We start from the raw sequence: 25249 nt of genomic DNA, 5'->3' as shown, positions 1-25249 counted from the left end.
TTGTAATAATTATTTCAGTAGCAAATCAGATACAAAGATAATAAATAAAAGTATAACAAACAAAAAACCAACATTCGCTTCTTTGCGTGTTCACTTGTCAATATATACATATATACATAAATATATACATATTATGAAGAGGTAATCGTGAAGGAGTAAATCAATCAATTTACTATATACTGAAAACTTTATTCACAATCTGTTTAAAAACAAAGGAACCTTTCATTCCCTGATATATAACTAATTGCGATGATGATGTTCGTTTATGTTTTCACGTGGGCATAGTGCATACGTAACTTATTCTATGATTACTTATATATTATGTAATTGACATACTTGTAGATAAAAAAAAAGGAAAACAAGAAAATGATAAAAGAAGAAATTGTGTATATATTCTGCGCGAAATTAGTTTAGTTAAAAAAAAAAAAAAAAAAACAAAATATAGTATTATATCCTTGTAATAGAAATTTACACATTTGGTTTCAAACATTTTGTGTAACATTAAAGTAGATAAAAAAATGCTAAATTTAACCATAAATCAAGGGATCTTCATACGTGCATTGAATGTTCTCTTCGTTGAAGCAGGAGGCACGTGCCTCTGCCAATTTACATGGCACACCGCTTACCATTGGTAAACCATATATATGAAACGAATCGTTCAGTATTTGCTTCTGATCTCCGGATGCAAGAAAGTCATTATCTTTGTTTATAATTAAGGCTAAATTTCCAGCTGCAAGGAAATATTTTTTTATACTGAATATATACGTTGTAAAACAGTGTACGTATTATGTGTATTGAGATATGGTGATTTAACTTATCGATGTATATCCTGTAAGATGGAACGTTACGTACGATTATCTAATTGTGAACAGGAGCAATTCGGACTTAAAGTAAACTCGATCGTTGTACGAAGACGTTGAACTTCTCGGGATGCATGCAAGTCCAGCAGCAATCTCACTTTACGAAGTCGTCTAACTGCTACTTTAACCGCGCTACTTGCCGAACAATAAATGTCACTAATGTTTGACGGTAACTGCATGCATACAGGACAAGATTGGTTTTCTCCCGTTGGCGCTAAAAGTAACATGTAACGTGAGAAACAATAATTGTACGTGTAATTGTTGTAGATTGTAAAATACATTCACTTACACGGAATATTCGTCTCGGTGATTATTGTAGTGTTTTTTATTTCAATATTCGGTTCAATCTGTAAGAAATTGATTCCGATGAATCTTTTTCATATTTAGTTTATTTCTGTATTTTGTCCGTTTAATTTAAATACCTCTGTAGATTCTTCATCCTCCGCTTGTATAGTTGGGACAGTTTGGTTTTCCAGTGAAAATGTCGACGTTAAATCGGATAATCCATTGGTAGTTATAGCCATTTCTGTTTTGTAATCATAGGTATTTGGTTTCATATAAACTGGGACTGGTCCCTCCATTCCATCTGGAACTGCTAGCTCCTGATTGATGACGACGAAAGAGAAATTCGCCGGACTTGTATTAAATTCTTTGTATTGTTTCATAGTAGCCAGTTGATTTGGCGTTGTTTGCTCGTCGACCGGTTTCGCGCTGCTACAAATCGAAGCAATTGTGTAATTCTGAAAATATTATATTAACCATTACGATTTTTTTTTTTTTTTTTTGAAAGAGAGAGAGAGAGAGAGATTGAATAGAAATCGTCCAGACTTACAGTGAACACGGTAAGTTCCTGCTGATAGTAATCGTAAAGTCTCACGTTTGCTGGCTTGAGATGATCGACAAAATATTCCTGTATTATTTTAAACGAGATGCAAGTCTTTTGCCCAGTCAATTTATCGAAATAAATAGTAACAATATCTTGATCTTCCTCGAATCGTTTCACTTCTGCAATTTACGAATATATCTCAACTAACAGTGTACTATTGCTTGTTTCATTTATAAAAACAAGATGACTTTACTTGAAGATGGATCTAATAACGACTGAAGACTCGTTGGATCAGGTACATAGCCACTTATCATTCCAACTTCGAGTAAAGCCATGTTACTTTCCTCATCTGCCAGTTTATATCGACTACAGACTGTAATTTCTTGCAACGAACATTCGCTTCCATAAGTAACAGAACGGGCACTAACAGAAAGATCGAAAGCATCCGAACCAGTACTGTGTGGGACATTATATTTCAGATTACTCTAAAATTAGTTTAACATAATGGTTAATATAATTTGCACCGAGGAAGATATTGTTATTAATCTTATATTAAAATTACATTAAGTAAATAATTATTTATAAAATTGTTAACAAAGTCTCTATATTCTTCAATAAAAAGATAAAGACCTTTATTTTACCTGCACTAAAACACACCCTTCGCCTTGAGCAAAGATTTCTACGACAGTTGGTAGAACAGCTAAACGAATTTGCTTAAGAATTACACGGTTTTCGTTATGTAGTTTGTAGACATAATCCACCCCTTTAGCAGTGACGAGGACAGATAAATCGGTATTACCATGATGTATAGTCATAGCGTATTTTGTAAGGGCTTCCAGTCCAAGCACCGTATCCTGAGTAGACGTAAATCCACCCTCAGCGTTTCTTTGCTTTGATATCCAGCGAACAGCTTTCAAGGCTTCAATTAAATGTTCACCACCTAATTTCAGTAAAGTAAGAATCACATACGCAGTCATTTCGATGCTTAGACCAACTGAAAGTTTAGTTTTATCCTCCCACCAAACTAGATTCTATAATATAAAAAGATTTCATTCGTTAGTCATTATTTTTAAAGAATAACTCTCAAGTAAATCTCAAAAAGAATTTAAACTGAAATTTTTAATCTATTAATTACATCCGTCCATTCTCATATTTCCGAATTCATTATATATTTATTCGTACTTTGTGGCGTGTAGCAAGATTCATCAGAGATCTCATGCTGGAATTAGCTTTTGGATGCTCTAACAATGCTAATGCATATGTAGTAAGAACCATAGTATATAAATTATCGTGGCCATTAGTTATTCCCTTTTCCAAACAATTAAGAGCATTGTTAACAACAGACGGTGACAAAGGGACATTAGATTCAAGCAAAGAAATTAGGATATATGCTGTTATAGCTGACGACGAACTATCATATTCTTGGAGACCACCCTAAAATAAAATTGATTGCAAATTATTGAAACATTTGAATAGTTGAAAGTTTATATCATTGCCAATTTGACGAACCTTCATTTCTTTGTGGAAGACAGTACCTATTACTGGAAAACAACCATTCTCCAGCTGTTGCGACGTAATCCAATTAACAGATAGCTTAAGATCTTGTTCGTCGATATGAATTAAACTCGCAGCCTGGGCGAATGATTTTAATACGAATGCAGTTAGCCATATGGAACTTTTGCTATGTTGAAATGCGGAATAAGAACCATCTAGGTGTTTGAACGTTATCTCTCTTTGATATCCTACGTTCAAAAAATATGCAATTCTTTTTTTGATTTCGTAAAATACATTTCAATTAAGTACATTAATTATATATATATTTTAAAATATTCCACTCTCTCTATCGATACCTTTCTCCATGTTTCTGATAGCTTTCGCTCGAAGTTCAAAGTTATCGATTCCGATCACATCCAGGTATTTAATTACGTGGATATTTGGGACGAATCGTACCATATTTTGTTCACCGCAGCCTTTCGGTAACTGGACAAGTTTATCTAAATTCTCAAGAGCCGGACCTAAGATGTCTCCTATCAAATTTAAGTACGCTCTTCCGCTGTCTGGTATTGCGTCTTCAGGCAATGTTAATTCCCATATAAACGCGGAATCATCGCTGAAATCCTTCGGGCAAATCAACGTAGATTGTGTTTCTTCCACGGGGAAACCTTCGGGTAGAATTAGAATCGGTTTCATGATTACGTCCCTTAAACATGAATAGATCAGTTATTTATTTATTAGTAAACTTTATCGTTAAAGTTTATTTCTTTTTTTTCTAATTTCTTTTTTAGTATGCATAGCTATTTATTTATTCGTGATTACCGCGTAAATCCCACAGTCTCTGGGCCGCATGGTTCCGGGTAATCAATGTCTATGAAAGCAGCAACTGTTATGTTAACTTCTCCGATTACTCGTGGTTTCAGAATGTATTGGTGAACAATGCTATCTCGTGGTTTTACGCAAAACGAGGCGGTAGGATGTGACAAATGCAAATCAATTCCATCGACTTCCTCCATTTTGATTTTCACCTGTTGCATTAGTGAATATAACGAATTATTAAATATATCATCGAATTATGAAAGACTTTCACGTACTTACCGGTAAACTGTGATGCACGTAATTAAAAAGAGACACTTTGAAACGGATTATTTCTCCGCGTTTTATGCTGTACGGCAAGCTATAATCGAGGAAAAACAATTGGAATGCTGTTATGCTGGTCGGTGGTGCTATCCCAAGACCGTGGACCGGCGAAATACATGTTGTATATCCAACCCAATCGGTGATAGTGTGCGGAAGCGTGCGTTCTATTGTTACTTTACCTTCTTTTCTATGAAAGATAATTTAACATATAGTTTTGTTAATAAATTTTGCAGTGCGTTTATTATAATGATAAATTAATAAATATAAAAAAATTGTTGCAACTTTTAAAATATTAAAATTATAAATATTTATATATTTTTTTTTAAATAGTTCAATCATACCCGGTAGGCACCAATTCCCACAACCATGTTTCAGGAAAATATGATCTAAGTGTGGCCGTTTGAGATGGATTTTGGTCAACGTAGCCTACTCCTGGATCCATCGCCGCAGCAGCAACTGCGAACTCCGCTATTGGGAATTAAAAGTTCAGTACTTTTATATTTAATTATGTTATATTAAAATTTAAGATTACATTCATTAGAGATTACATTCATTAGTAACAAGAACGATTAATAAAGTATACTTGCCTGAATTGAACGACTTGATACTATGTGTAAATACACGGTAAAAGTCCGTGTGTTCCATATACATCCATGGGCATGGTCGTGTTTGTAATATGAGATCACTCATTACAATCACTCCAAAATCCTATGGAAATCAAAATCGTATCGTTTAGAATACCTAAGATTAAAAAGACGTGTTTTTACGTGTACGTAGAAATTTCTTACGACGAATGCTTGTACTGCGTCTACATAGTTAACTCTTTTGTTGTATATTATGTTGTACTTTGCGTTTCTCTTTTGTCGCAATTCGGCAAACTGTGGGAAATGATTAATCTCTTCGTTCATTCCTTCCGATGCCATTGCTGCACGATTCAAATTCAATATAATGAATTATATCATCATTATAACAAATTATTAGGTAATTTAGAAACGTACATTTACAATGAACCGCCGATGGGAAATGAGGTTCTGGAGTTGGATGGAATCTTCGTAACTGGTCGAAAGTTTGAGTGGCACTAATCAAATTAGATTTCGATTTACCCAGGAATAGGGTCGATTTATCTACAGCAGAAATTCCACAAAGTGATCCAGGAGCAGCTTCAACGTGATACTGTGTGGTCGATCCTGGTGTTTGAACATCAGTGTGCCAGGCAGTTTTTACTTTATTCTCAAAACAGTGGCCAACTTCGATTGTATAAGTGGTTGCAACAATTTCACCATCTGATCGTACATAATAAAGTAACAATTCCGAGACTGGAGCCATGCTTGGTGTAACTTTGACGCTCAGAGGGAACCTAAAAATTCAAATACCTATTATTAATAACTTGATCTGAAAGACGCAGAGAAAAGAGAAATATTGGAAAAATATACCTGTGTACTATAGCATTTTCTTCCGTTTTGTTGGTAGAAGATGCAATAGAACCTAATAAATTATGAAATTCGGAATAATTCAACACTGTATCCCGATTAGGCTTGTGTTTCACGTGGCCATATATTAAAATACTTCCTTTCGAATTGATCGAATAATGGAAGGAAATGGATTCGTTCATGTTAGGAGATATCGTGTACATAACGTTGAAAGAATATTTTTCGCCACACGTAATCGGTTGATTTCCTCTGGCTACTGTTAAGTAACTATCGGACGGAGAATACCAAGGGTTCACGGTAACAGATGCTGATGGTTGATTCATCAAAACCTAGGAAGAAGTTCTACGTGAGAGCTAAATTGATGAGAAATTAAAATGCAAAAATTTGTAAACTTAGGAAAAATAGAAAAGGATTAAAAAATCCTTAACGATAATTAATAGACAATATTAACAAGTTATTATTAATGCTACCTACTTTCCAACGTTGATCTGGCGAGTAATACGTTGTTGGATAATCAACAGCGGTAGCAACGAAACTTAACAAAACGATATTTTTATGCTGTGGTGGTACGACAAAATCGACGAAGCCATCAGTGGATGATATAAAATCACGACATTCTACAACATCTTTGTCCCATTCGATTTTTCCACGTACTTTCAGGCAAATTTGAATTTTTTCGTTTGGGGCAGGCGTATCGTCGTGTCGTAAAACTCGTAACTATTGTACAAAAAGCAGTACAAGTTGAATAAATAAGACAAAACTAAACTGTACGAAACTATATCTGATAATATAAATATGAGATAAAAATTCACTTTTCCATGATAAGGTAAACCGAACTTGAAGTATCTAGGTGTGTAATTTTCATATTTTAGTTTCAATGCTTCGTGCATCACCACGGTTCGACTAATTGTAGTTTCTACTACACCAGTCCCGGCTTCTGTGAATTCCGCTATAAGAACAATATTGTTCGGATCAGTTTTCCAATGCGCCAATCCAAGAACCGTTCCAGAGAGAACAAATTCTGTACAACCGTCTGGTTTATCGAGCTAAAATATTTATTTCACCCTTAATATACCGTTCTGTTTCGACGATCAAAGTGAATATGACAGGAAGCACGTACGTACTTCTGTTTCATAACGTATTGCCGGAAGATTGGGTAGTCTTCTCCAGCTTGGTGTTTGCGGAGTTAATTTTAGCAATAGATTACCTTTCACAGGTTTACCGTAACTATATCTATAATGTTAATTATTATTTAATTTTAATATTAATAATAATTCACATATCAAATTTTCTGATAAAAATATGATAATGATACTTGACGCAGATGTTCCAAGTCACGTTCTCCACATCTGCAAGGATATACTGCGGTGAATTGATAGTTATTTGGAATCTTGGTAGAACATATTTTTCTACTTCGAACTGAGTAGTGTGAATCAACTCAGGATATTGTCTTTTCTTCATTACTTTTATTCTCCACGTTCCCTGTTAGATAAATCATCTATTCAGATTATGTATGATTATTTTCTGTTTCAGATTCGGATGTATTTAGATTATTTTCTAAATAAAAGCAATAGGGCTTCAATTTTACCAAACTTGGTTCCGGAGACAAAGGAAATGTCAACTGAGCCATCCCGTTCTCCGTGCTTATGTTCGTCCATTGCGCCACCCTTACTAATGATGGACTTTCGATCCATACTTCTGGAATCTGCGAACGACAAAATTTTCATGTACCAAGCATCATAAATTTAACAAAAAATTAAAATTCTTACCGATTTTTGCCATGGTTTCAAATCATGCATAAGCGTAAGAATCCTAATTTTGACATCTTGACCAGGCTTGTAAGTTGGTTTATCGGTTTCTACGAAGGTGAGCAAAGAATCAAGCTCAATTTCTACAGCTGCTTCCGATACTACCACATAATCGGGATATTTGTCGAATTTGATTTTTAATCGAAGCCTTGCGCTACTGTAAGCAGGCGAAGGTACTGCCAATTGCAGGCATGTTTCTGTACCTAAAACAGCAAACAATTATTAATGTATGTACATATGTAATTTTTAAAAGATGATATCGGAAAAGAAACTCTGAAATTTGCGAAATAAATCTGATATTTGTAATCTTCAACGACACGTTTATTTTTTTGTTTCCTTACAACATCTTCATTTTATAATGTTTAATTATTAAATTGTTACACCAAGAAGAACTACTAATAACAGACAACTTAATTACAATTATATACATGTGTTTTGAAAATATAAAATATTTTTAACATAGGTAAACGAACAATCAATTATCGAGGCGATTAAATTTAATTTAATGCAATCTCGAGTCTTTTTATCCATCGAGTATGTTTGTTCGTCGAAGTCGGACTTTGATCGAGTTAAACGGCCAATATTCATTGTTCACCCCATGTATAACAATATAAATGGGTTTCCCATGTACATATTCTAGCGATTGCTTATTTCCTCTCCAGAGAGGGAGTCGACCAATTCAGTTCCCCCGCAGGAAGCGACGACAATTTCAATTTACAATTTGTTTAAAGAGTTCGATACGAGACGAAAACACCGACAGACATAAGGAAGAAAACGAAAAACCAAAAGAAAATAGAGGAAAAGTTTCTCAGAAGTTGGAACTTCGATTATTCCGCAGTATTTCATTTTACGTGCAGCTAAGCAATTGTAAATTAACTCTACGATAACATATTATTCAAAATATTCTCGTACTTGTAAATATTTTTCTAATTATTTCTTTTTCCTTAAGTAATAGAAACAAAAAAGTTTGATTGTTGTTGCGTAATGATCGTTATTAGCAGAATGATTTTTCCCTTTAAGCTTATAGTATAAGCTTTATATTCGTTATCACAACAAAAATGATATAATAAAAACTTTGCGAATGATAAAATTTCCTGAGTAGTAATTCTATAAAGGACAATGTTTCCATTGTTTAAAATTAAAATGAATAATAATTAAACAATAGTGTATATAGATTAATAGTTTATCAATTTTGAAGAGATGCATATATGTAATATAAATGTGTATTTAATTACGTGCATAACGTGATATGTATTTAAATGTATTTAAATGTACTTGTATATAGTCACAAAAGCATCTTATCAAAATGATACCAATATATCTATATATGGAATGTGTCAAAGGTCCAGATTGAATTATAAATCTATTCTTGCAGCGAAGCTATACTTTACTAAGAAAAAAATTAATAATGAAACACATGCGAGTAATTTTTTATTAGTCGAGTATGTAGAATTTTTTCAAAATTATCTTGCGCTTCGATTTGCAGATATTTTTTAAATGAACGTACTTACCTGTTTTTACAACAGCGCTAGTACGAGCCAATATTTGATCGTCTACCGAGGACTCTAGTTCAAGAACAACATGAGCCGGTAATTCCAAATTATGTAAAGATAAACATCCGCTTTCGGTCTCACCGGCCAACAACCTTTTTGGTGCTGTGAACACATATCCCCTAAAAACAAAATAAGATTTGCACAAATGCACAAGAAAGTACTATGAAACTTCATTGTCTGCCTTATCCTGCAACCCTTGCAGTACATCCGTATCTTTAATGACGTGCGTCGATATATTACGTAAATCAAATTTACATAATTTAAAGATCACATAAGACATCATAAGACATCATATAACACTAACTAAACAAGAATATTAATATCATTCTATAAATCAATATTCTGTTACTAACAGATGATTAATTAACAGTACTATAATTTTTTCTCTTAAACCGAATTTTTCTCCTAATTTTTCTTTTTTCTTTTTTCTTCTATAAATTATCTAGTTTCTACGAAAATTATTGCGCAATTACTCGACAAAGCAGTTCAAAACAGCACGTTTTCCTCATAAATAACTTATTGGAGTTCATTAGAATATAGAAGTTCATTGTTTTTGATTGATAATCAGCGTTTTATTTTGAATTTGAATTCGTAGAATTTAATCGACTATATTACCGATTTGGAGTCGAAGTAGCTTCGCAGTACTGTAAAAATACCACTGAATAAACAAACAGCACTATTAACACCAATTTATCCATCGTATGCATTTCTTATACTTCACACTGTTTTTAATATTTATTTTTGACAAATTATATTGACGAACATGCTTAACGAGTTTTAGCTTATACAAGATTTGGCTTATCCGTCCATTAAATTGCAAGTATCGTTTCCTATGCGATAAAGATACAAAGAACGTTTAACGACGTGCTGATACACGTCTAGCTCTGCGCTAGATGCGGACTGAAAGCACGATATTCGTTCAGTCCCTCTTATTAACCCCTTGAATCTGTAAGGAGAAGGGTTAAGCGTTTCGCTAATACTGAGTAAAATATACTGATGTGAGTAAAAATACTGAGCAAAACATACACATGAACATATGTTTAATTTTTTTATTTCCACTTTATCAAACTTTAATATACAAGCGAGACATACAATTATTAACAGAGATAAGGAATATAATAAAAAGTAACGTTTGAATTCTAGACACTATTGCTTTCCGTAATCGCTTTCAATATTTAATTAACATTTCTTTGTCGATATATTTTACGAGCTAGCTTCATCAGCAATAAGATATATTCTGTTCATTTTAAAGAATTTCGTCAACAATTATAATCTTTGACATCTCGATAACCTCCATTCTTAATTCTCTCCATTCAGTGCGTAATACGAACAGGACAAGATATATTTATAACATAAATGTAATAATAAATAATAAATACTAATATTTCTATTTCACGCTAAAATACGTTTTATTTAAGTTAATAATATATCAGAAAATATAACACTCTTAATTCAACATTAATAATGTATCAATCAGCATTTTGTCTACTACATTTTTTTAATGACCTTACTATCGGAGTGCATCTTATAATTGGGAGAAACCCCAGAAAAACCTCCTTAAATACTCGGTTGAAAAAATGTCTTAACTTCAAGTTTGCAAAATTTAAATGCAAAATATACAGTATACAGTATACAAAGTATACAAAATATATAAGGAAAAATAGAAATGATGTATTAAAACATTTTGTGTTTTCTTCGCTTTCCAAATTTATACAAACTTAAAATTAAAGTTTATACAAAATTAAAATTAAAGTTTTTTAAATTAATACCTTTTTTTTTATAAAAAGTAAAGTACGTACCGGTTGATGCGTAAAAACATATATAATTCAGTTTGAAAGGGCAAAACAGACTTTGAGATTTTTAAACATGCACCGTGTGAATCACCCCTAGGATAGGTGCCGGAACTAATTTATATTGTTATCCTTATCGCACGCTGTTACTCTCCTTGTTTACCGCGCAGATATGTCTGTCCTTGTCGCAAGCTGTTGCTCTCCTTGTCTATCGCACATATATGTCTGTCCTTGTCCCATGCTTTCGCCCTCTTTGTTTATCGCGCGTATATGTCTGTCCTTGTCGCACGCTGTTACTCTCCTTATCTACCGTACAAATATGTCTGTCCTTGTCGCACGCTAGTGCGTTCCTTGTCTAATGACGCTAGACAAGGAAAGTAATAGTGTGCGACAAGGACAGACATATCTGTACGGTAGATAAGGAGAGCAACAGCGTGCGACAAGGACAGACATAACTGTGCGATAGACAAGGAACGCAATAGCGTGCGACAAGGACAGACACACACGCGCAGTAGACAAGGAGAGCGATAGTGTGGGACAAGGACAGACATATACGCATGATAGACAAGGAGAGTCATAATGCGCGACGCTAGTATTTTAATGCCTCTAACGGCTAGCATATCCAGTCTTTCATTAGTATACCAGTTCCAAAGACACGAATATTACAAATCATAAGTGGATGCCGTTTAGCTACAGGTCAAGTGCGATGTTTAGGTTAATGATGTAGAGAACACTGCTAATAGTCTACAAAAATTGTCATCACACATATGATCAAGATCAATTCTGAAAAATAGAGAATTTGAAGATGAATACATACAAATACGCACGAAAGCTGTAGTTTTTAAATTTGTCAATCATAAGGAAGGTTAAAAAACTGCTTGTCGAATTTCCAATTTCCAAGTTTTTGTATGATAAAAGTTTAAAAATGTCCTTTTTACGCGGATCGACGAATTTTGTATGGTGTACAACTAGTGTTCTTGGAAAAGGTGCAACTGGTGCAGTTTTCCAAGGAGTGAATAAAAACAACGGGGAACCCGTTGCGGTTAAAACGTTTAATCAGTTGAGTCATATGCGACCGCACGATGTGCAAATGCGAGAATTTGAGGTCCTCAAAAAAGTAAATCATGAAAATATTGTTCAATTGTTAGCAATCGAGGAGGAGCAAGATGGTCGTGGCACAGTAATTGTTATGGAGCTTTGTACTGGAGGCAGTCTGTTCAATATTTTAGATGATCCAGAGAATACTTATGGGCTAGAAGAGACTGAATTTTTATTAGTCTTGGAACATTTGACTGCTGGAATGAAACATTTACGTGATAATAATTTAGTACATAGGGACTTAAAACCAGGTAGAATACTACGTACAAAAATATTTAAGTTTAGAAAACATGTATTTAATATAACTTTTTAATAAAGTTACAAATTATTAGGTAATATAATGAAATTCATTGCCGACGATGGTAGTACAATTTATAAACTTACTGATTTTGGTGCTGCCAGAGAACTACAAGAAGACCAACAGTTTGTATCTTTATATGGTACAGAAGAATATTTACATCCAGATATATATGAACGTGCAGTTTTACGTAAACCTGTTGGCAAAACATTTGGAGCAACTGTAGACTTATGGTCTATAGGCGTGACATTATATCATGTGGCTACAGGAAATCTACCATTTAGACCATTTGGTGGTCGAAGGAATAAAGAAACAATGTTTTATATTATTACGAAAAAAGCATCTGGCGTCATATCAGGTGTGCAAACTTCTGAAAGTGGACCTATTGAATGGAATAGAGAATTGCCACAAAATTGTCAACTAAGTGTTGGTTTAAAAAAGATTGTAACTCCATTATTGGCTGGTTTATTAGAAGTTGAACCCCAAAAAATATGGAGTTTTGAACGATTTTTTGCAGAAGTAACTGACACTCTTTGCAGAAAACGTATACATATATTTAACATACATAAAGACAATCTTATAAAAGTTTTCTTACATCCTGATGAAAAATTGACAGCACTTCAAATACATATACAAGATCAAACTGACATTGTACCTCATGCTCAGATAATTCTTTTTGGAGATACATTTTTAACAAACATTATTGAAGAATCTACTCCTGGACAAGGTTATCCAAATACGTCTGAAAGCATACCATTAATGTTATTTTCTAAAGAAAATAATAATGTTGACTTAGCTGTGGATTCAGAATTACCTAAATTTCCAGTATTTGCAAATTTAGTATCTGTTGAAAATGATGCTAGTCAAGCAAAAGTAGCTTGTTCTGTTGGCTATGTTTGTAAACGAAGAATCGACAAATTAGCATTATGTAGCAAATTGTCACAGGATGCGATTGAAGCTTTTAGTGGACTTATATCTAGAGAGCTTACAAGATTATTAGAAAAATGTCAACATTCCAAAGAGTTCACGAAAGCTATAGAAGATACAGCTGTAGCAATAGAAAGAAATGAAAATCTTGCTTGGCAAGTTTCTAGAAAATTTGGAAATCAAAATGCTTTGGAAATAAAGAATTGGAAAAAGGAATTAGATTTAAAAAGTAAAAAGCTTCTGGCTGAATTAGCACCTGCAGTAGTGCAGCTCCATCGGAGGTGATTAATTTTTGTTAATTTGTCCTTTTTATTTGTTTAATAAGAACAGTTCAAAAATATTTATATTTTTTCATAGATACGTGAAAGAAGGTAGTCTGTGTAGTGAATGGGATAATATCATTTGTGGATTATGGTGTCCATGGATCAACAAAGCAAGCGAAAAGGCAGCAACTTTAGTTGACCGTTTACGAGATGGATGGCAACATTTATTAAGGGACAGAGCTACTCGTGGTCTAACATACAACGATGAACAATTCCATGTTTTAGAACGAATAAAGGTACAGTTTTAAATATAAATATCTTTATATCATGTAAATAGAAAAGTAATACATTATAATAAAACAATATTTATTTTTAATCTTTTTCTACTTTTCACTCAGGTTACATCAACGGGTCAAAGACTAAAAAATCTTCTTGAAACATTTTGTACACCTTCTATGATAAGCCGATCTGAATGTGTTGCTGATTGGTATAAAATGGCGCAAACGGTTTTTCTACAAATTCAAATTTTAGACAAAGATGTAGATAACTATGAACACATGTTAGAAACATATTCTTATCGTTTGTCCCACGAAAGTAAGGAACGTTACGAAAATTTCTTACATTTAATAGACAGATTTCCTGAAAAACTAAAAACTATTGAAAAAACTAATTTACCTGCCCAAGAAAGTACAAAAAAATGGAAGAACATTTGCGTCATGCAAGAACGAATTGCAATGATTCTGCATAAGAATGATTTACTTATAGATCAACTTGATCATTTATCAATACTTGACACTCTAGAGAATATAGATAATTCTTAATTTTTATTTTTTTGATAAGAAAAAGACTGATAGTATACGTGTATATAATAAATATAGGAAAAGAATAATATAAAATTTCTTTTATGGACTACATTTTAATATGTCTTTGACCAAAATCACAGTTTTTTCTTTTTTTCAAAGAAGATATTATGAATTCCGATATACTGTGAATAGTAATATATTTAATTTATTTTCTGGTTTGATGTATTTGTATATACGAAATCAATAAATATGAATTGTAAAATTAGCTGTATATATTAAATACTATTAAAAAATAATTTATTTTAATAATAAATCTTATAATATTTAATAATTTTGCAATAAAAAGAAAAATGTCATAAATGCGTAGGTTTCTTTTGATAAGTACAGTCATTTAGTAAAAAAGTTTAAAAGTATATATGTATCAGTGTGCAATTTACTTTTATATAAATTACTATTTGTAATTATATAAAATTTAATATTATAAAAATGTTATTTATATATCTGCATGATTTGCATTCTTTTCTGTTAAATTTGTCAATCGTTGTTTATGTTTTTGTTCTTTATGTCGTTCTTGAATAATGTGAAAATGTTTTAATAACTCAGAAAAATCAAATGCATCTTTAAAGGGTTTTGGATTTGATACTGTTTTAGGTACAGATTTTGTTGTTGGTGGAATGGCTGCTAAACGTCTTTGTAGAGTTGCATATGCTTCGCTTTGAGGAAGAATCATGAGTAGACCATAAAGTGCATATATTAAAGCATCATTTTCTTCTCTTCCTAGAAGTTGTAGTCTCAAATCTAAAATGCATTATATTTTTGTAAATATGATTTAAGTACTGTAATAATTCAGTGTACTTACAAGTAAATATTGGAGATTCGATTAATTGTACCAATTTATCTATTTCAGTGAGAAATTCCACAGTTACCTCTATATTTTCACTATATTTATTTTAAGTTAAGAAATATTAAATTATAAAAAATTAATATTGAAAGATGACATAATACACAATAATAAAGGATACAATGATCGAATAATATTGCATGCATGTTCATAATGTTGCGATAAAAGACATAGAGCTACAGTTGCAACAGGATTATGACACCATGATACATATAAACATTTAAACAATTCGCAACTTTCCTATAACAATACACGTAATTTAAAGTAATAATTAATATATTAATATATAAGTATAATATATAACACATATAAAAAATACTTACTAAAGAATCTAAATCTTTAAGTTTATTGCGCAAATCAAATAATTCTGAACTTGTTAATAGTATAACATTTAAAGTTTGAATCATTGTACATGCAAAACTTAAATTTGGTTCCTCCATCAATATTTTTGCTAATGTTTTATAAATATCTTCAGCACTTAATAATACGCATAATTCTCTAATAATAAAAGCCCCTCTTTCTTCTAGTAAATGTCTGTCTGTTGAAAATATTCTTAACAAATTTACAATAAATTTTGTAAAATATTTGTTTTGCATTTCTGCATTTGAGTTCATAATAGCTGCTTCAGGCGATTTTGAGCTAATTATTTCAGCCATTACAACTAATGTTTGCTGCACTACTTCATCTGAATTATCACTTAAAGACTTCATTAAAATTGGGAACAAATTTTCAATATGATTAAACATTTTATGTGGAATATTTATGAATAAATGGTGAATCCACTTTAAAACAGCAACTTTTGTTTGGACTGACATATACATTAAGTGTTTTGTTAATACTTCAACAACGCTAGATAAATCTAAACTTTCAGCTAAGGAACAAGTTTGACTAGAATCTGAAAAAAATCAATTCTTTTTGTTGTTACTATTTTTTAAGTATATTAGAATATTAAAAATTTTACCTCTCTCACTGTGAGCGATTTCATCAGTATTATGTACAATTTCTTTATTTTCCATAGTTATTAATTTCATTAAATTCATATTTACTTGTGTTGCAGTTTCTTTAATATTTTTTCTAGTATCTCCATCATATGCTAAACAGGGTAATACTGCTATAAGAATACCAGACATATAAGGAAGCATGAGAGGACCTGATAATTGTACAAATTCCTTAATCCATGTAATTGCTGTTAATTGCAATAATTCATCTGTACTTTGAGCATGTGTAATTAAGATATTTATCATTCCTGGAAAATCTACTCTTCCAGGGTTAGCCTTTATACTTCTTAAAAATTCACAGAGAACTGTATCTGTAACTTTCTTAATTTCTGGTATTGGATCCTCTAATATTCTAAATAAACCATCAAGAATTTCAGGTAGAAATATAATAAAATCCATGTTGGGTACAGCATCTAACACAGATACCCATGCTATCACGAATTGCCTGCCAAATGGGTTTTTTGTATAAATGCGTTCTCGTAATAAAGGCATGAATCCAACTAAATCAAATAGACCACTTTCCGTTACAATATCCTGAAATGATGTTTAAGATAAGTAATAGTACTTCATATTATATAAATCCTATATCTTACAATTCTGAATTACCTTCATTAGTCTATCAAGCAGCTCAGTAGCATTTTTTACATTTTGTTCTGAATCACATGCCAATTTGCTAAGAGCTGCAAAAATATCTGTAAACTGTGGCAATACAGCACCTCTTGCCACTTTCACTACATTATATAAACTTTCACAAGCATAATATCTTACACGTAAATCAGAATCACAGAAACAAGCTAAAATAGGATGTATTAAATCCTCTATATATTGGCCAGTATCTTTTCCCAATCCTACTGCTATTGCTGCAAGGCCTATTAAACCACCTTTTCGTGTGTGTGGATTTTGTGATGTAGCAAGATCCTGACCCAATACTTTTAACAATCGTTTGATTTGAACGGTATTGTTATGTGCAGCAAATTCTTTCACCATTCTGGAATAAAATATAATAATAAATAATAAATGTCAAGAATGAATAATATTGTAAATAAGTAAAAATGGGAACATAGTAAACAAGATAACCTTACTTTTCTACTTCTAAAGCAGCTGCTTTTCGTTTCTCATAAAGTTTGTCATTAAGAGAACGTACACAAGCAGCACTAAGTGGCGCGTAATCTCTTTCGGACATCATTTTTTAATGTCACGTTTTAAATTACAAAACGACACATTAAAATTATTCAAGCAAGTGACAGTTGCTTCCGTATTGTTCCGGTGTTAAATCTCCATTTGATGTCAGTCATAGTCATCACTATTCGCGCATGCGTGTCATACACAAGTATCTCGTATAGTACATGTGTCATATATTTATATTTATATCTATTTATATATATCTATTTCCGGGAAATAAAATTGGCTTATTCAAAGAAGAATCACATAGAAAAATGTCACAAAGTAGTTTTCAAAAATTAGAAAAAAATGACATCGAATTCGAATGTGTAAAATAATGTCAATAAAACACTACCACCACATGGCGGTGAAATGATAGAACTAATTGCTATTACTATCCTTGTTACACATTATAGTTATCTTTGTTTAGAAAGTGCTGCCATCTAAGTGCGCTATCTATGAATCGGCGCACATAGATAAATTCTTATTTGTAAAAAAAAACTAATTAAGCAGATTAATTTGTCAATTTCTATAATTGTGTTCTCAAAATTAAACACTAAACTTTCTTTTTACGTTCCATTTCATTATGCATGTATAAAAATTTGGAAATTCTGTTTAATAAATCAAAACATTTGTCCAAATAATATTAATTTCTTATAAATTACATTATGTCCATAAGAAATTAATGGGAAATGAAAGAACATTGTATTTTAGATCTAATCTTGTCTTTTCTGTTCTATTATATACTAAATCGATGATAAAGCTTGAAATGATAGATTGTCATTGAACAGTACATCTATGACATATTTTGTTTGTGGCATAATGTTTTGAAAGATTAGATTTCCTGTGATTTTGTTGTTATTGTTGTTAGTGGAAGCAATTTAAAATTCTGTGATCTTTACAAGTTTTTCTATTTTTATATAGATATATATTGAAAGACATAAAAAGCTGTCTTATTTGTACTGTTTACATATGACTTTATATATTAATAGCAAAAATGGAACAGCTGCAGACTGCGTTGACAGCAATTAAGGTATTGCGCTCAAGTGTTGGCCAAGTTTTTGACTCTTTAGGAAACGGATTGCGTGCTGATCATGGAGAAGAAAATAAAGAAAATAAATATTTGCTTGAATTGCAAGAACTTTTAACGACAGTCAATGTCAATCTAAGGTATTTAGTTTTTAATGATATATTTACTACTTATTTATATATCATATTAAACAGTTTTTTGTATCTAGAGATGTTGAACAAGCTGTAAGCAGTTTGAATCCACCACCAGGGCCATTTAATTTAGCAAGTACAACATATCTTAGTCAAGAAACTACACAGGAAAGACAAGCATTGTATAGTACATTAGTCAATAGTTACAAATGGACAGATAAAGTTCATGAATACAGCAATGTTGCTCAAGCGTTACTTAGTCAGAATTCTTTGAAAAGATCTTATAATAGCACTAGCAGAGCAAAAAGAGGTAGAATTCAAACAAGTACTCATAATGTTCCTCAACAGTAAGTTAAATTGTTTTGATGATATAGTCATGAGTAACATAGTTTAAATTGTAACTTATTGATTAATATTGTTAAGATTAATATGTATTCTATTTCCTTTATAGACAAGTTGACACATTAATAGCCACATTTGATAGACTTTTTAATGACATGACAGTATCTATATCTCGACCATTTGCGTCAAATGCATTATTACATGTTACACTAGGACATGTTTTGAAAGGAGTCATAGCATTTAAAGGTTTAATGATTGAATGGGTTGTAGTTAAAGGTTATGGAGAAACTATGGATTTATGGACAGAATCTAGACACAAAGTTTTCAGAAAAGTAACAGAAAATGCTCATGCTGCAATGTTACATTTTTATTCTCCTACATTACCTGAATTAGCTGTTAGATCATTTATGGTAAGGAAATAATAGGAATAATAGGAATAATTCGAAGATTTAAATTTTATTAAATCTGCTAAATCTTGTTATTTTTGTAGACTTGGTTCCATAGTTTAAATAACTTATTTAGTGATCCATGCAAGCGTTGTGGTTTGCATTTACATAGTGCTTTACCACCAACATGGAGAGATTTTCGAACTTTGGAATCCTATCATCAGGAATGTAAACCATAAGTGTTCATAGTAAAATTTCAAATTGTACAAATAATCTTTTCTAAAATATATTTAATTGCATTAAAAAAGAATAATCTCTGCGATTTGTATACATTTTTCCTTATCTAAGTAATTAAAAACACTGATATTACTTAGTAAATATTTTTATTTGTAGATTTTAAAAGATGTTGTATATGATTTTTTTCACTTAAATTTATCTGTTCAGCTTAATACATTAATCATAAGTAATTAAAATATTATAGACAATTGCTACGCATATATACAGTTGCAAATAAAACCATGTTTGCAATATTATAGTATATGTTCGTATACAATAATACAAACTTAAAACAATATTGCATGAATTGAAAACAATTAAAATATCTTTCTAGAAAATATGAAGCGGTTTCTCCTTAAAAAATATTTATACTATAAATAAATATAAAATTAAAGTTTAATTTAACAATATTAAAGATAAAATATTGTGTTTGTAATCTACTAAAAATTTACATATTTTAAAAATTAAATATTAATTTTTTTTTTGTTAAATATCCGTGACAAAATTTTAAATAAAATAAAACAAAGTACAATTTTTATTTATGAAATAAATAGAAAAAAAGAATCATATCAATAAGTAGAATTTCTACCAGAGAAACTTTTTCGTGTTAAGGTTTACTTATAATATACAAATGAGCAGGCATAAATTTTTTCTTGTCTGGAATATAATAGCTTTGCAATCGATGGTTTTTTCTTTTATCTGTATCCTACGTATGTATATCATTCTTAATATTATTACATGCTATTTAGTTTTACATAATTCTAATTAATATTATGTAAATATAATTACGTTATAAGTACTTTTCACATAACTGTACACATTCACATTTGGAATATTGGCGCTCCTCGTGGAGTGCAAGTCGTTTAAGTGGCAGTGAACTTATTTTACAAATCGTTATTCTGATCACTTTGCTGGACTGTTCCAATTTTTTTTTAAATCTTTCTTTAAGGCTCTATAAATGTTGCAATACTCAATGAATTTAATATCATATCATTGACTCGAAACTATATATGCAATCATAATTGATTTTGTTATCAAAGTTATCGTGATGAGTGCGGAATAAGTCCTCGCATAAAGGTTGTCATTCATATATAAGTATATATATATATGTGTATATATATATATTTATATGTATATTATTATTATATTATTATACAGTTTTAGAAACGAGTTATTTATTATATCTTTACGTGTGAATGAATGATAGTGAAATTAATTTTCTGATACGAAGTATTTTTTTTTCTTTTTCTTTGAAAGCACTTTGAACACCTACAAATTACTTTAGACCTTCAAAAACAAGAGAAATGTCTCGTGTTTTACGGAATTCATATGTATACATGTGGCATAACTGCATTTCATTATTATAATTATCTAATGACATTAATTGTAATTTTCATTGTAACGAAAGTAGAAAAATCGTTCATAGATTATCTTTTGTTTCTTTTTAGATAATTCTGTGTTTGCTTCGAAATGTTCAGTGAACATATATCACAGCATGCCTTTTCTCAATAGGACAACAAAGAAAATCATAAGTTGACATTTCATAAACACAGTCAAACTTGAGTTCACATCTAATGATTTCGGGTAGTTCCTCTCGCTAATTTACAAATAGCTTAACAAATTTCAAAGACGTGAAAAGTAAAATCTTCTCGTATATCCTAAAATAATTTTTCTAACACGATACAGAATTTTCTTTCGAATTCGACTCATCGACCTCATCGTTCAGATGCATAGTTAGTTTGAGTCGAAGTAATTGCAACTACGGTTATGTATAGTTATCGTGTTTAAGCTTGTAATGATTTTAAAAAATGGATATGCTACCAGCACTCGGTTCGCGATTATTGTACAGCCATAACACGAGTGGGAAACGTACAATTCATTTCTGTTCAACATATATGTACGACGTATTAACGAAGTTAGCGATCGTTATCATTAGCCCGTTACAATGTGCTACTATAAACTAGTAGCTATGTATATATGTATGTATAATCTCTAGCCTAAGTATTCATAATCAATAGTTGGAATTCTGACAATACTCTAATGCAAGAAAATCTACTTTAGCATATTTTCAGTTTAATAGCTTTATTGCCTTTCTCACTGATTCTGTATGATTTGGACAGCTTATAATTAAAAGTTTTTCTTTTATTTTGTTTTTTTTTTTCATTAAATTATAACATACAATTTACTGCTCACGATGTTATTTATTTATTTATTCATTTTTCATTCTATTCTAGGTACCATATCGCGAGTATACCGCGACATTTAAATAGCAAACAGATTGGAGATTATTTAATTTGTGTACAAGCTAACGCGAAAGAGGCATTACCAATGATGTCAGTATATTCTTCGGTGCTTATTTTTCTATTTCTGAATTTGTATGTAAGAATTAAAAAAGGAACATAATCTACATATTTATAGATTCCAATCCGTATTACGTACAAATACGAAAATGAACAAAAAGTAATTTAAAGTAATCATTTGATTTTTCTGTAATTAAAAACTATGCCATTTTATGTCATTGGTTAAGATTCAATGAATAGCGTCCAATGAAATCTTTGAGAAAACAAAATTTTAAAAGTTGTTTGTTCTACAACAAAGAGATGGCGCTTGAAACAGTATAATATGTATAATGCATCCGGTCAATGTTTATCTCAGTTCGATTAAAACGATCGGTTGAGATGTTCGTGTCAATCGACTTTGAATACGTATATCGCTCGAACGATATAATTAATTTTCGTGTAACACTATTTTGAATAGGGAGTTGAATATACTATATTGAATAGTATAGGATTATCATACATCTTTTTATGCAACGACATTATGGTAAGTACCATAGAAGTATACAGTATATACATGTATATACATACAGGGGAAGTTTCTTTTCCCAAAGAGTTTGCATAATATCAAACGTGACGTGCATTTTGCTGTAAAATATTAAACGACAAAAGGTAGTAAGAAAAGGCATGCCTACGAGGTTTCGTAGAACTTTTTTTCCGTTCAAACGAAAAGGTTTGACATTTCACTAATGATTTAATTAATGATTTAAAATTTGTTAGTCAAAGCTTGTTTTGAATTTAATTTTTATTTCGTATTAATATTAATCTTTGTCTCGTAAAAAATTTGTGTTGGTGTTATTAATTTTAGTTTTAAAACAATTGGTTATCGAAATGAAGTAGCGCATGCGCGTAATTCAAAGCTTACTATCGCAATGACCAACACCCCGTTCGTTTGTACCACCATGCCCTCGTAATTTTATAAGATAAAATGATTGATCGACTTGTAAATGTTGTTTTTATGAGGCACCGTATAAGAACGACGTTATCTTAGTTAACGTTTTTTAAATACTGCGACTGTTAACGCGATAAACCGTATTTCAATTCAATACTGACTAAATAATAATTTGGTCGATTCCAGATCCGAAATTTGTTCCTAACTTCAGCCGTAAAATTCATCGAATTCAATTTATCAACAAACACATAACCGCATAATCATATTACAGTGCAACGACTTATAAAGACGACAGTGATACAAAATGACATATAATTCTAATAAATCCTATGAAATTAACAATATAAAAGTGAAGTATATATATATATATATATATGTATATGTATATGTATATATAGATATACACCTTTTCTTCTGGGGTTTCGTTAAACGATTCGTCGCATCTAGCAATTATATGTTCTATATTCTTCGATGTCGCACGAAGTTCAAATGCATTTTATTTTTAGTGATCACGATCCAACTTCTTTTTCTTTTTTTTCTCTTTTTTCTCTCTTTTTTTTCTATCTTTCAAACGTATGTATGTCTAGGCACAATCACTTTCGCAACATTTCGTTAGATTTTTTTTTTTCGAAAGGTCTTCGTTACCTCGTCCTCGTCGTTTCACGTTTCGGCAAAGACTCTCGCATGTCATATCGAACGCTGCGTTAGATCCACCTACTAAAATCCTCGGCGAGTCAATTTAACATTTCGATCACCCATTTTCACTTACTATCGTTCTATTCTGTTCGGTAAATTGTAACTAGCAAGTTCTGCGAAATCGTATCGTGTTTCGTTCCTCTATATTCAACCATACATATTCAGTATGAAGGTTAATTTCACGTGCCAACAATAACCCGACACCCGAACTAAGCCGGTTCGTTTAAATTCCGTGCTAAAGCATCCGCGATCGACTTCGTTCTATTCGATACCGGGGATACCGGGGACAATCAACAGGTGATCTTCGTTTTTAATCTCTTCGTTCGTCGGATCAAGCATGATTGCATGATACGTTACTCTCGAAATTCTCCGTGACACTCCAGCCGATAGTGGTCGCGTTCACTGCTCGACGTAAACTATTCCGCAAGAAAGCCGCGCAGGCCTTGCTCCTCTCCGTGATGATCTCGTATAGTTGATTCTCCAATGTGAGGCTGTTGGTGGTGAACAGTAGCGGCAGTGGGATTGACGTGTTCATGATCACTAGATTACCAATATTAAGAGGAGCTGTTTCCCATTGTCAGACACCGCTGTTCGGAAAGCGTGGCGGGGGAAGCGGGGGCGGTGGTCTCTCCGGTTGAGCGGGTGCGCCGGAAGATCGCTCTGATCCAGCTGCAAACACAACTGTTCACCAACATTAATCAGATGTACATTTTCTTTTTCATTCACGTTTGCAATACTTGTTACACTACTCTTGGCATTCATCTACCAAACCGTTTCAATTTAGATAGACGACAAACAGCAAGCTTCTACGATTCTTTGTAGAGAGAAACTGTCGAAAGATACCGAGCTGTCTTTTTTCTTTTTTCTTTTTCTTTTTTTTTTTTTTAGCAATGTCCCTTCGAATCGTTTGTATTCAGGCATTAAATCGTTTTCTAGGTAGTTCCCAATTTATATTCAGATGAAGTAACCTCGTTATTGAAGTTTCAATTTTATTACCATATTCTTTCTTTTTATGATGGCGAATGTGATTTTGCTGAGTGAGTTTCATACGTTGATGTATTATTACATGCTTGAGTATTTTTTTTCATAATTAATTTGCAGAAAATTAATTATATAAGAACGTGTTCTTGTATTTTAATCAAAAATTTGTTTAGATGTTTTTTCGATTTACTGAAGTTTTTGTCGTCAGCATCCTGGAAATATGACGTAAAGATAATTCGTTACTAGAAAAATATTAAAAAATAATTTTATTTTCAATGGTTAATATTTATCATTCGAATCCTGAAATAGGTATGTTAAAAAAAATACCTGAAAAACACAACATTATAATTACAAGCATTTGTGTCATGTGCTCGTGAATATTAATTCGTGTATTATAAATGTTCCATTCGAAATGATGATGTTTGAAAGACATAATAACTTCATCACGCAGATGCTATGTTACTTGTTTTAGTAAAATTGTTGTCTCTTTGGTCATTAGAAAAATTGCGGCTTTTACGAGTATAGTTATCTTTTAGCATCTCATCACGGAAACAAGCTCGAGGATGAGAAAATTTCGAAAGAAAAATGCGGCAGAATTTTCTTTCCTCTTTTTTTTTTTTTTAAATCTAAATGAGGTAAATTACATTCATGCGAACATGCCCATTACACCATTCATGCTCCAACTACGATAGTATTGAAAAAATTCGGTTTTACAGTTTCATATAAAAAATAATGATAATGTGATATATATAATTTGTTTTAAAATCTTGTAAGTTTAACATTCATATGATTTCTCTTGTTTTTTTTTTTTTTTTTTTTTTTTTTTTTT

At 31.5% G+C, this 25249-nt stretch overlaps 6 protein-coding genes across 17 annotated transcripts in view; 3 read left to right on the top strand and 3 right to left on the bottom strand.

The window, feature by feature from the left end:
• Positions 1-168: 168 nt before the first annotated feature.
• On the bottom strand, positions 169-10029 carry LOC122529219 (alpha-1-macroglobulin-like). Its single transcript, XM_043655079.1, has 25 exons — positions 9727-10029; positions 9070-9230; positions 7520-7761; positions 7339-7455; positions 7066-7232; positions 6875-6983; positions 6563-6796; positions 6225-6467; positions 5754-6079; positions 5319-5677; positions 5109-5245; positions 4908-5028; positions 4662-4788; positions 4279-4507; positions 4003-4208; positions 3537-3886; positions 3196-3428; positions 2869-3120; positions 2328-2717; positions 1940-2171; positions 1693-1865; positions 1283-1600; positions 1150-1207; positions 853-1074; positions 169-730 (listed from the first exon to the last, which is right to left on the bottom strand). Exons 1-25 carry the CDS (start codon positions 9816-9818, stop codon positions 528-530), a joined length of 5301 nt encoding a protein of 1766 aa, XP_043511014.1. The 5' UTR covers positions 9819-10029; the 3' UTR covers positions 169-527.
• Positions 10030-11479: 1450 nt separating this feature from the next.
• Positions 11480-14437, top strand: LOC122529224 (inhibitor of nuclear factor kappa-B kinase subunit epsilon). 2 transcript variants are annotated; one of them, XM_043655104.1, is made up of 5 exons: positions 11821-11960; positions 12050-12250; positions 12332-13505; positions 13582-13783; positions 13886-14437. In XM_043655104.1, exons 2-5 carry the CDS (start codon positions 12091-12093, stop codon positions 14306-14308), a joined length of 1959 nt encoding a protein of 652 aa, XP_043511039.1. In that variant the 5' UTR covers positions 11821-11960; positions 12050-12090; the 3' UTR covers positions 14309-14437. The 2 variants fall into 2 exon arrangements, with proteins under 2 accessions (XP_043511038.1, XP_043511039.1); XM_043655103.1 differs by having other exon boundaries at positions 11480-12250.
• Positions 14438-14633: 196 nt separating this feature from the next.
• LOC122529226 (protein VAC14 homolog) lies at positions 14634-17680 on the bottom strand. The gene is made up of 7 exons (XM_043655107.1): positions 17272-17680; positions 16796-17177; positions 16153-16723; positions 15515-16086; positions 15313-15431; positions 15150-15229; positions 14634-15088 (listed from the first exon to the last, which is right to left on the bottom strand). The coding sequence occupies exons 1-7, from the start codon at positions 17373-17375 to the stop codon at positions 14784-14786; spliced, it is 2133 nt and encodes a 710-aa protein (XP_043511042.1). The 5' UTR covers positions 17376-17680; the 3' UTR covers positions 14634-14783.
• Positions 17681-18063: 383 nt separating this feature from the next.
• Positions 18064-19612, top strand: LOC122529230 (mediator of RNA polymerase II transcription subunit 27). The gene is made up of 4 exons (XM_043655124.1): positions 18064-18520; positions 18589-18858; positions 18963-19263; positions 19344-19612. The coding sequence occupies exons 1-4, from the start codon at positions 18348-18350 to the stop codon at positions 19476-19478; spliced, it is 879 nt and encodes a 292-aa protein (XP_043511059.1). The 5' UTR covers positions 18064-18347; the 3' UTR covers positions 19479-19612.
• A 2589-nt stretch (positions 19613-22201) lies between these two features.
• LOC122529229 (methylosome protein 50-like) overlaps positions 22202-25249 on the top strand; it is a 41417-nt gene continuing 38369 nt past the window's right edge. Inside the window, exon 1 of the mRNA XM_043655120.1 lies at positions 22202-22338. The gene's annotated coding sequence lies outside the window, so the exon portion shown is untranslated. The remainder of the gene's footprint in view (positions 22339-25249) is intronic.
• LOC122529220 (glucose transporter type 1) overlaps positions 23263-25249 on the bottom strand; it is a 31703-nt gene continuing 29716 nt past the window's right edge. For all 11 annotated transcript variants that reach the window (XM_043655082.1, XM_043655084.1, XM_043655080.1 and 8 more), the window contains one exon: positions 23263-24120. In XM_043655082.1, coding sequence (XP_043511017.1) covers positions 24017-24120 — 104 coding nt within the window. In that variant the 3' untranslated portion in view covers positions 23263-24016. The remainder of the gene's footprint in view (positions 24121-25249) is intronic.

The sequence above is a fragment of the Frieseomelitta varia genome, unplaced genomic scaffold (assembly GCF_011392965.1).
Source record: "Frieseomelitta varia isolate USP_RPSP 00005682 unplaced genomic scaffold, Fvar_1.2 scaffold_281, whole genome shotgun sequence".
Lineage (NCBI taxonomy): Eukaryota > Metazoa > Arthropoda > Insecta > Hymenoptera > Apidae > Frieseomelitta > Frieseomelitta varia.
This window is presented reverse-complemented; position numbering and strand designations above follow the sequence as displayed.

Bases quoted from the DNA above. Each gene is read 5' to 3' on its own strand.
- LOC122529226 (XM_043655107.1), bottom strand. From the start codon at position 17,375: ATGATGTCCGAAAGAGATTACGCGCCACTTAGTGCTGCTTGTGTACGT. The intron at 16,724-16,795 runs GTAATTCAGAAT...ACATCATTTCAG, and splicing joins TGCTTGATAGACTAATGAAG to GATATTGTAACGGAAAGTGG. The intron at 15,432-15,514 runs GTAAGTATTTTT...GTATTGTTATAG, and splicing joins TTAAAGATTTAGATTCTTTA to GAAAGTTGCGAATTGTTTAA.
- LOC122529224 (XM_043655103.1), top strand. From the start codon at position 11,827: ATGTCCTTTTTACGCGGATCGACGAATTTTGTATGGTGTACAACTAGT. The intron at 12,251-12,331 runs GTAGAATACTAC...ACAAATTATTAG, and splicing joins ACATAGGGACTTAAAACCAG to GTAATATAATGAAATTCATT. The intron at 13,506-13,581 runs GTGATTAATTTT...ATTTTTTCATAG, and splicing joins GTAGTGCAGCTCCATCGGAG to ATACGTGAAAGAAGGTAGTC.
- LOC122529230 (XM_043655124.1), top strand. From the start codon at position 18,348: ATGGAACAGCTGCAGACTGCGTTGACAGCAATTAAGGTATTGCGCTCA. The intron at 18,521-18,588 runs GTATTTAGTTTT...TTTTGTATCTAG, and splicing joins ACAGTCAATGTCAATCTAAG to AGATGTTGAACAAGCTGTAA. The intron at 18,859-18,962 runs GTAAGTTAAATT...TTTCCTTTATAG, and splicing joins ACTCATAATGTTCCTCAACA to ACAAGTTGACACATTAATAG.
- LOC122529219 (XM_043655079.1), bottom strand. From the start codon at position 9,818: ATGCATACGATGGATAAATTGGTGTTAATAGTGCTGTTTGTTTATTCA. The intron at 4,508-4,661 runs GTATGATTGAAC...TATCTTTCATAG, and splicing joins TGGGAATTGGTGCCTACCGG to AAAAGAAGGTAAAGTAACAA. The intron at 3,429-3,536 runs GTATCGATAGAG...TTTTGAACGTAG, and splicing joins TATCAGAAACATGGAGAAAG to GATATCAAAGAGAGATAACG.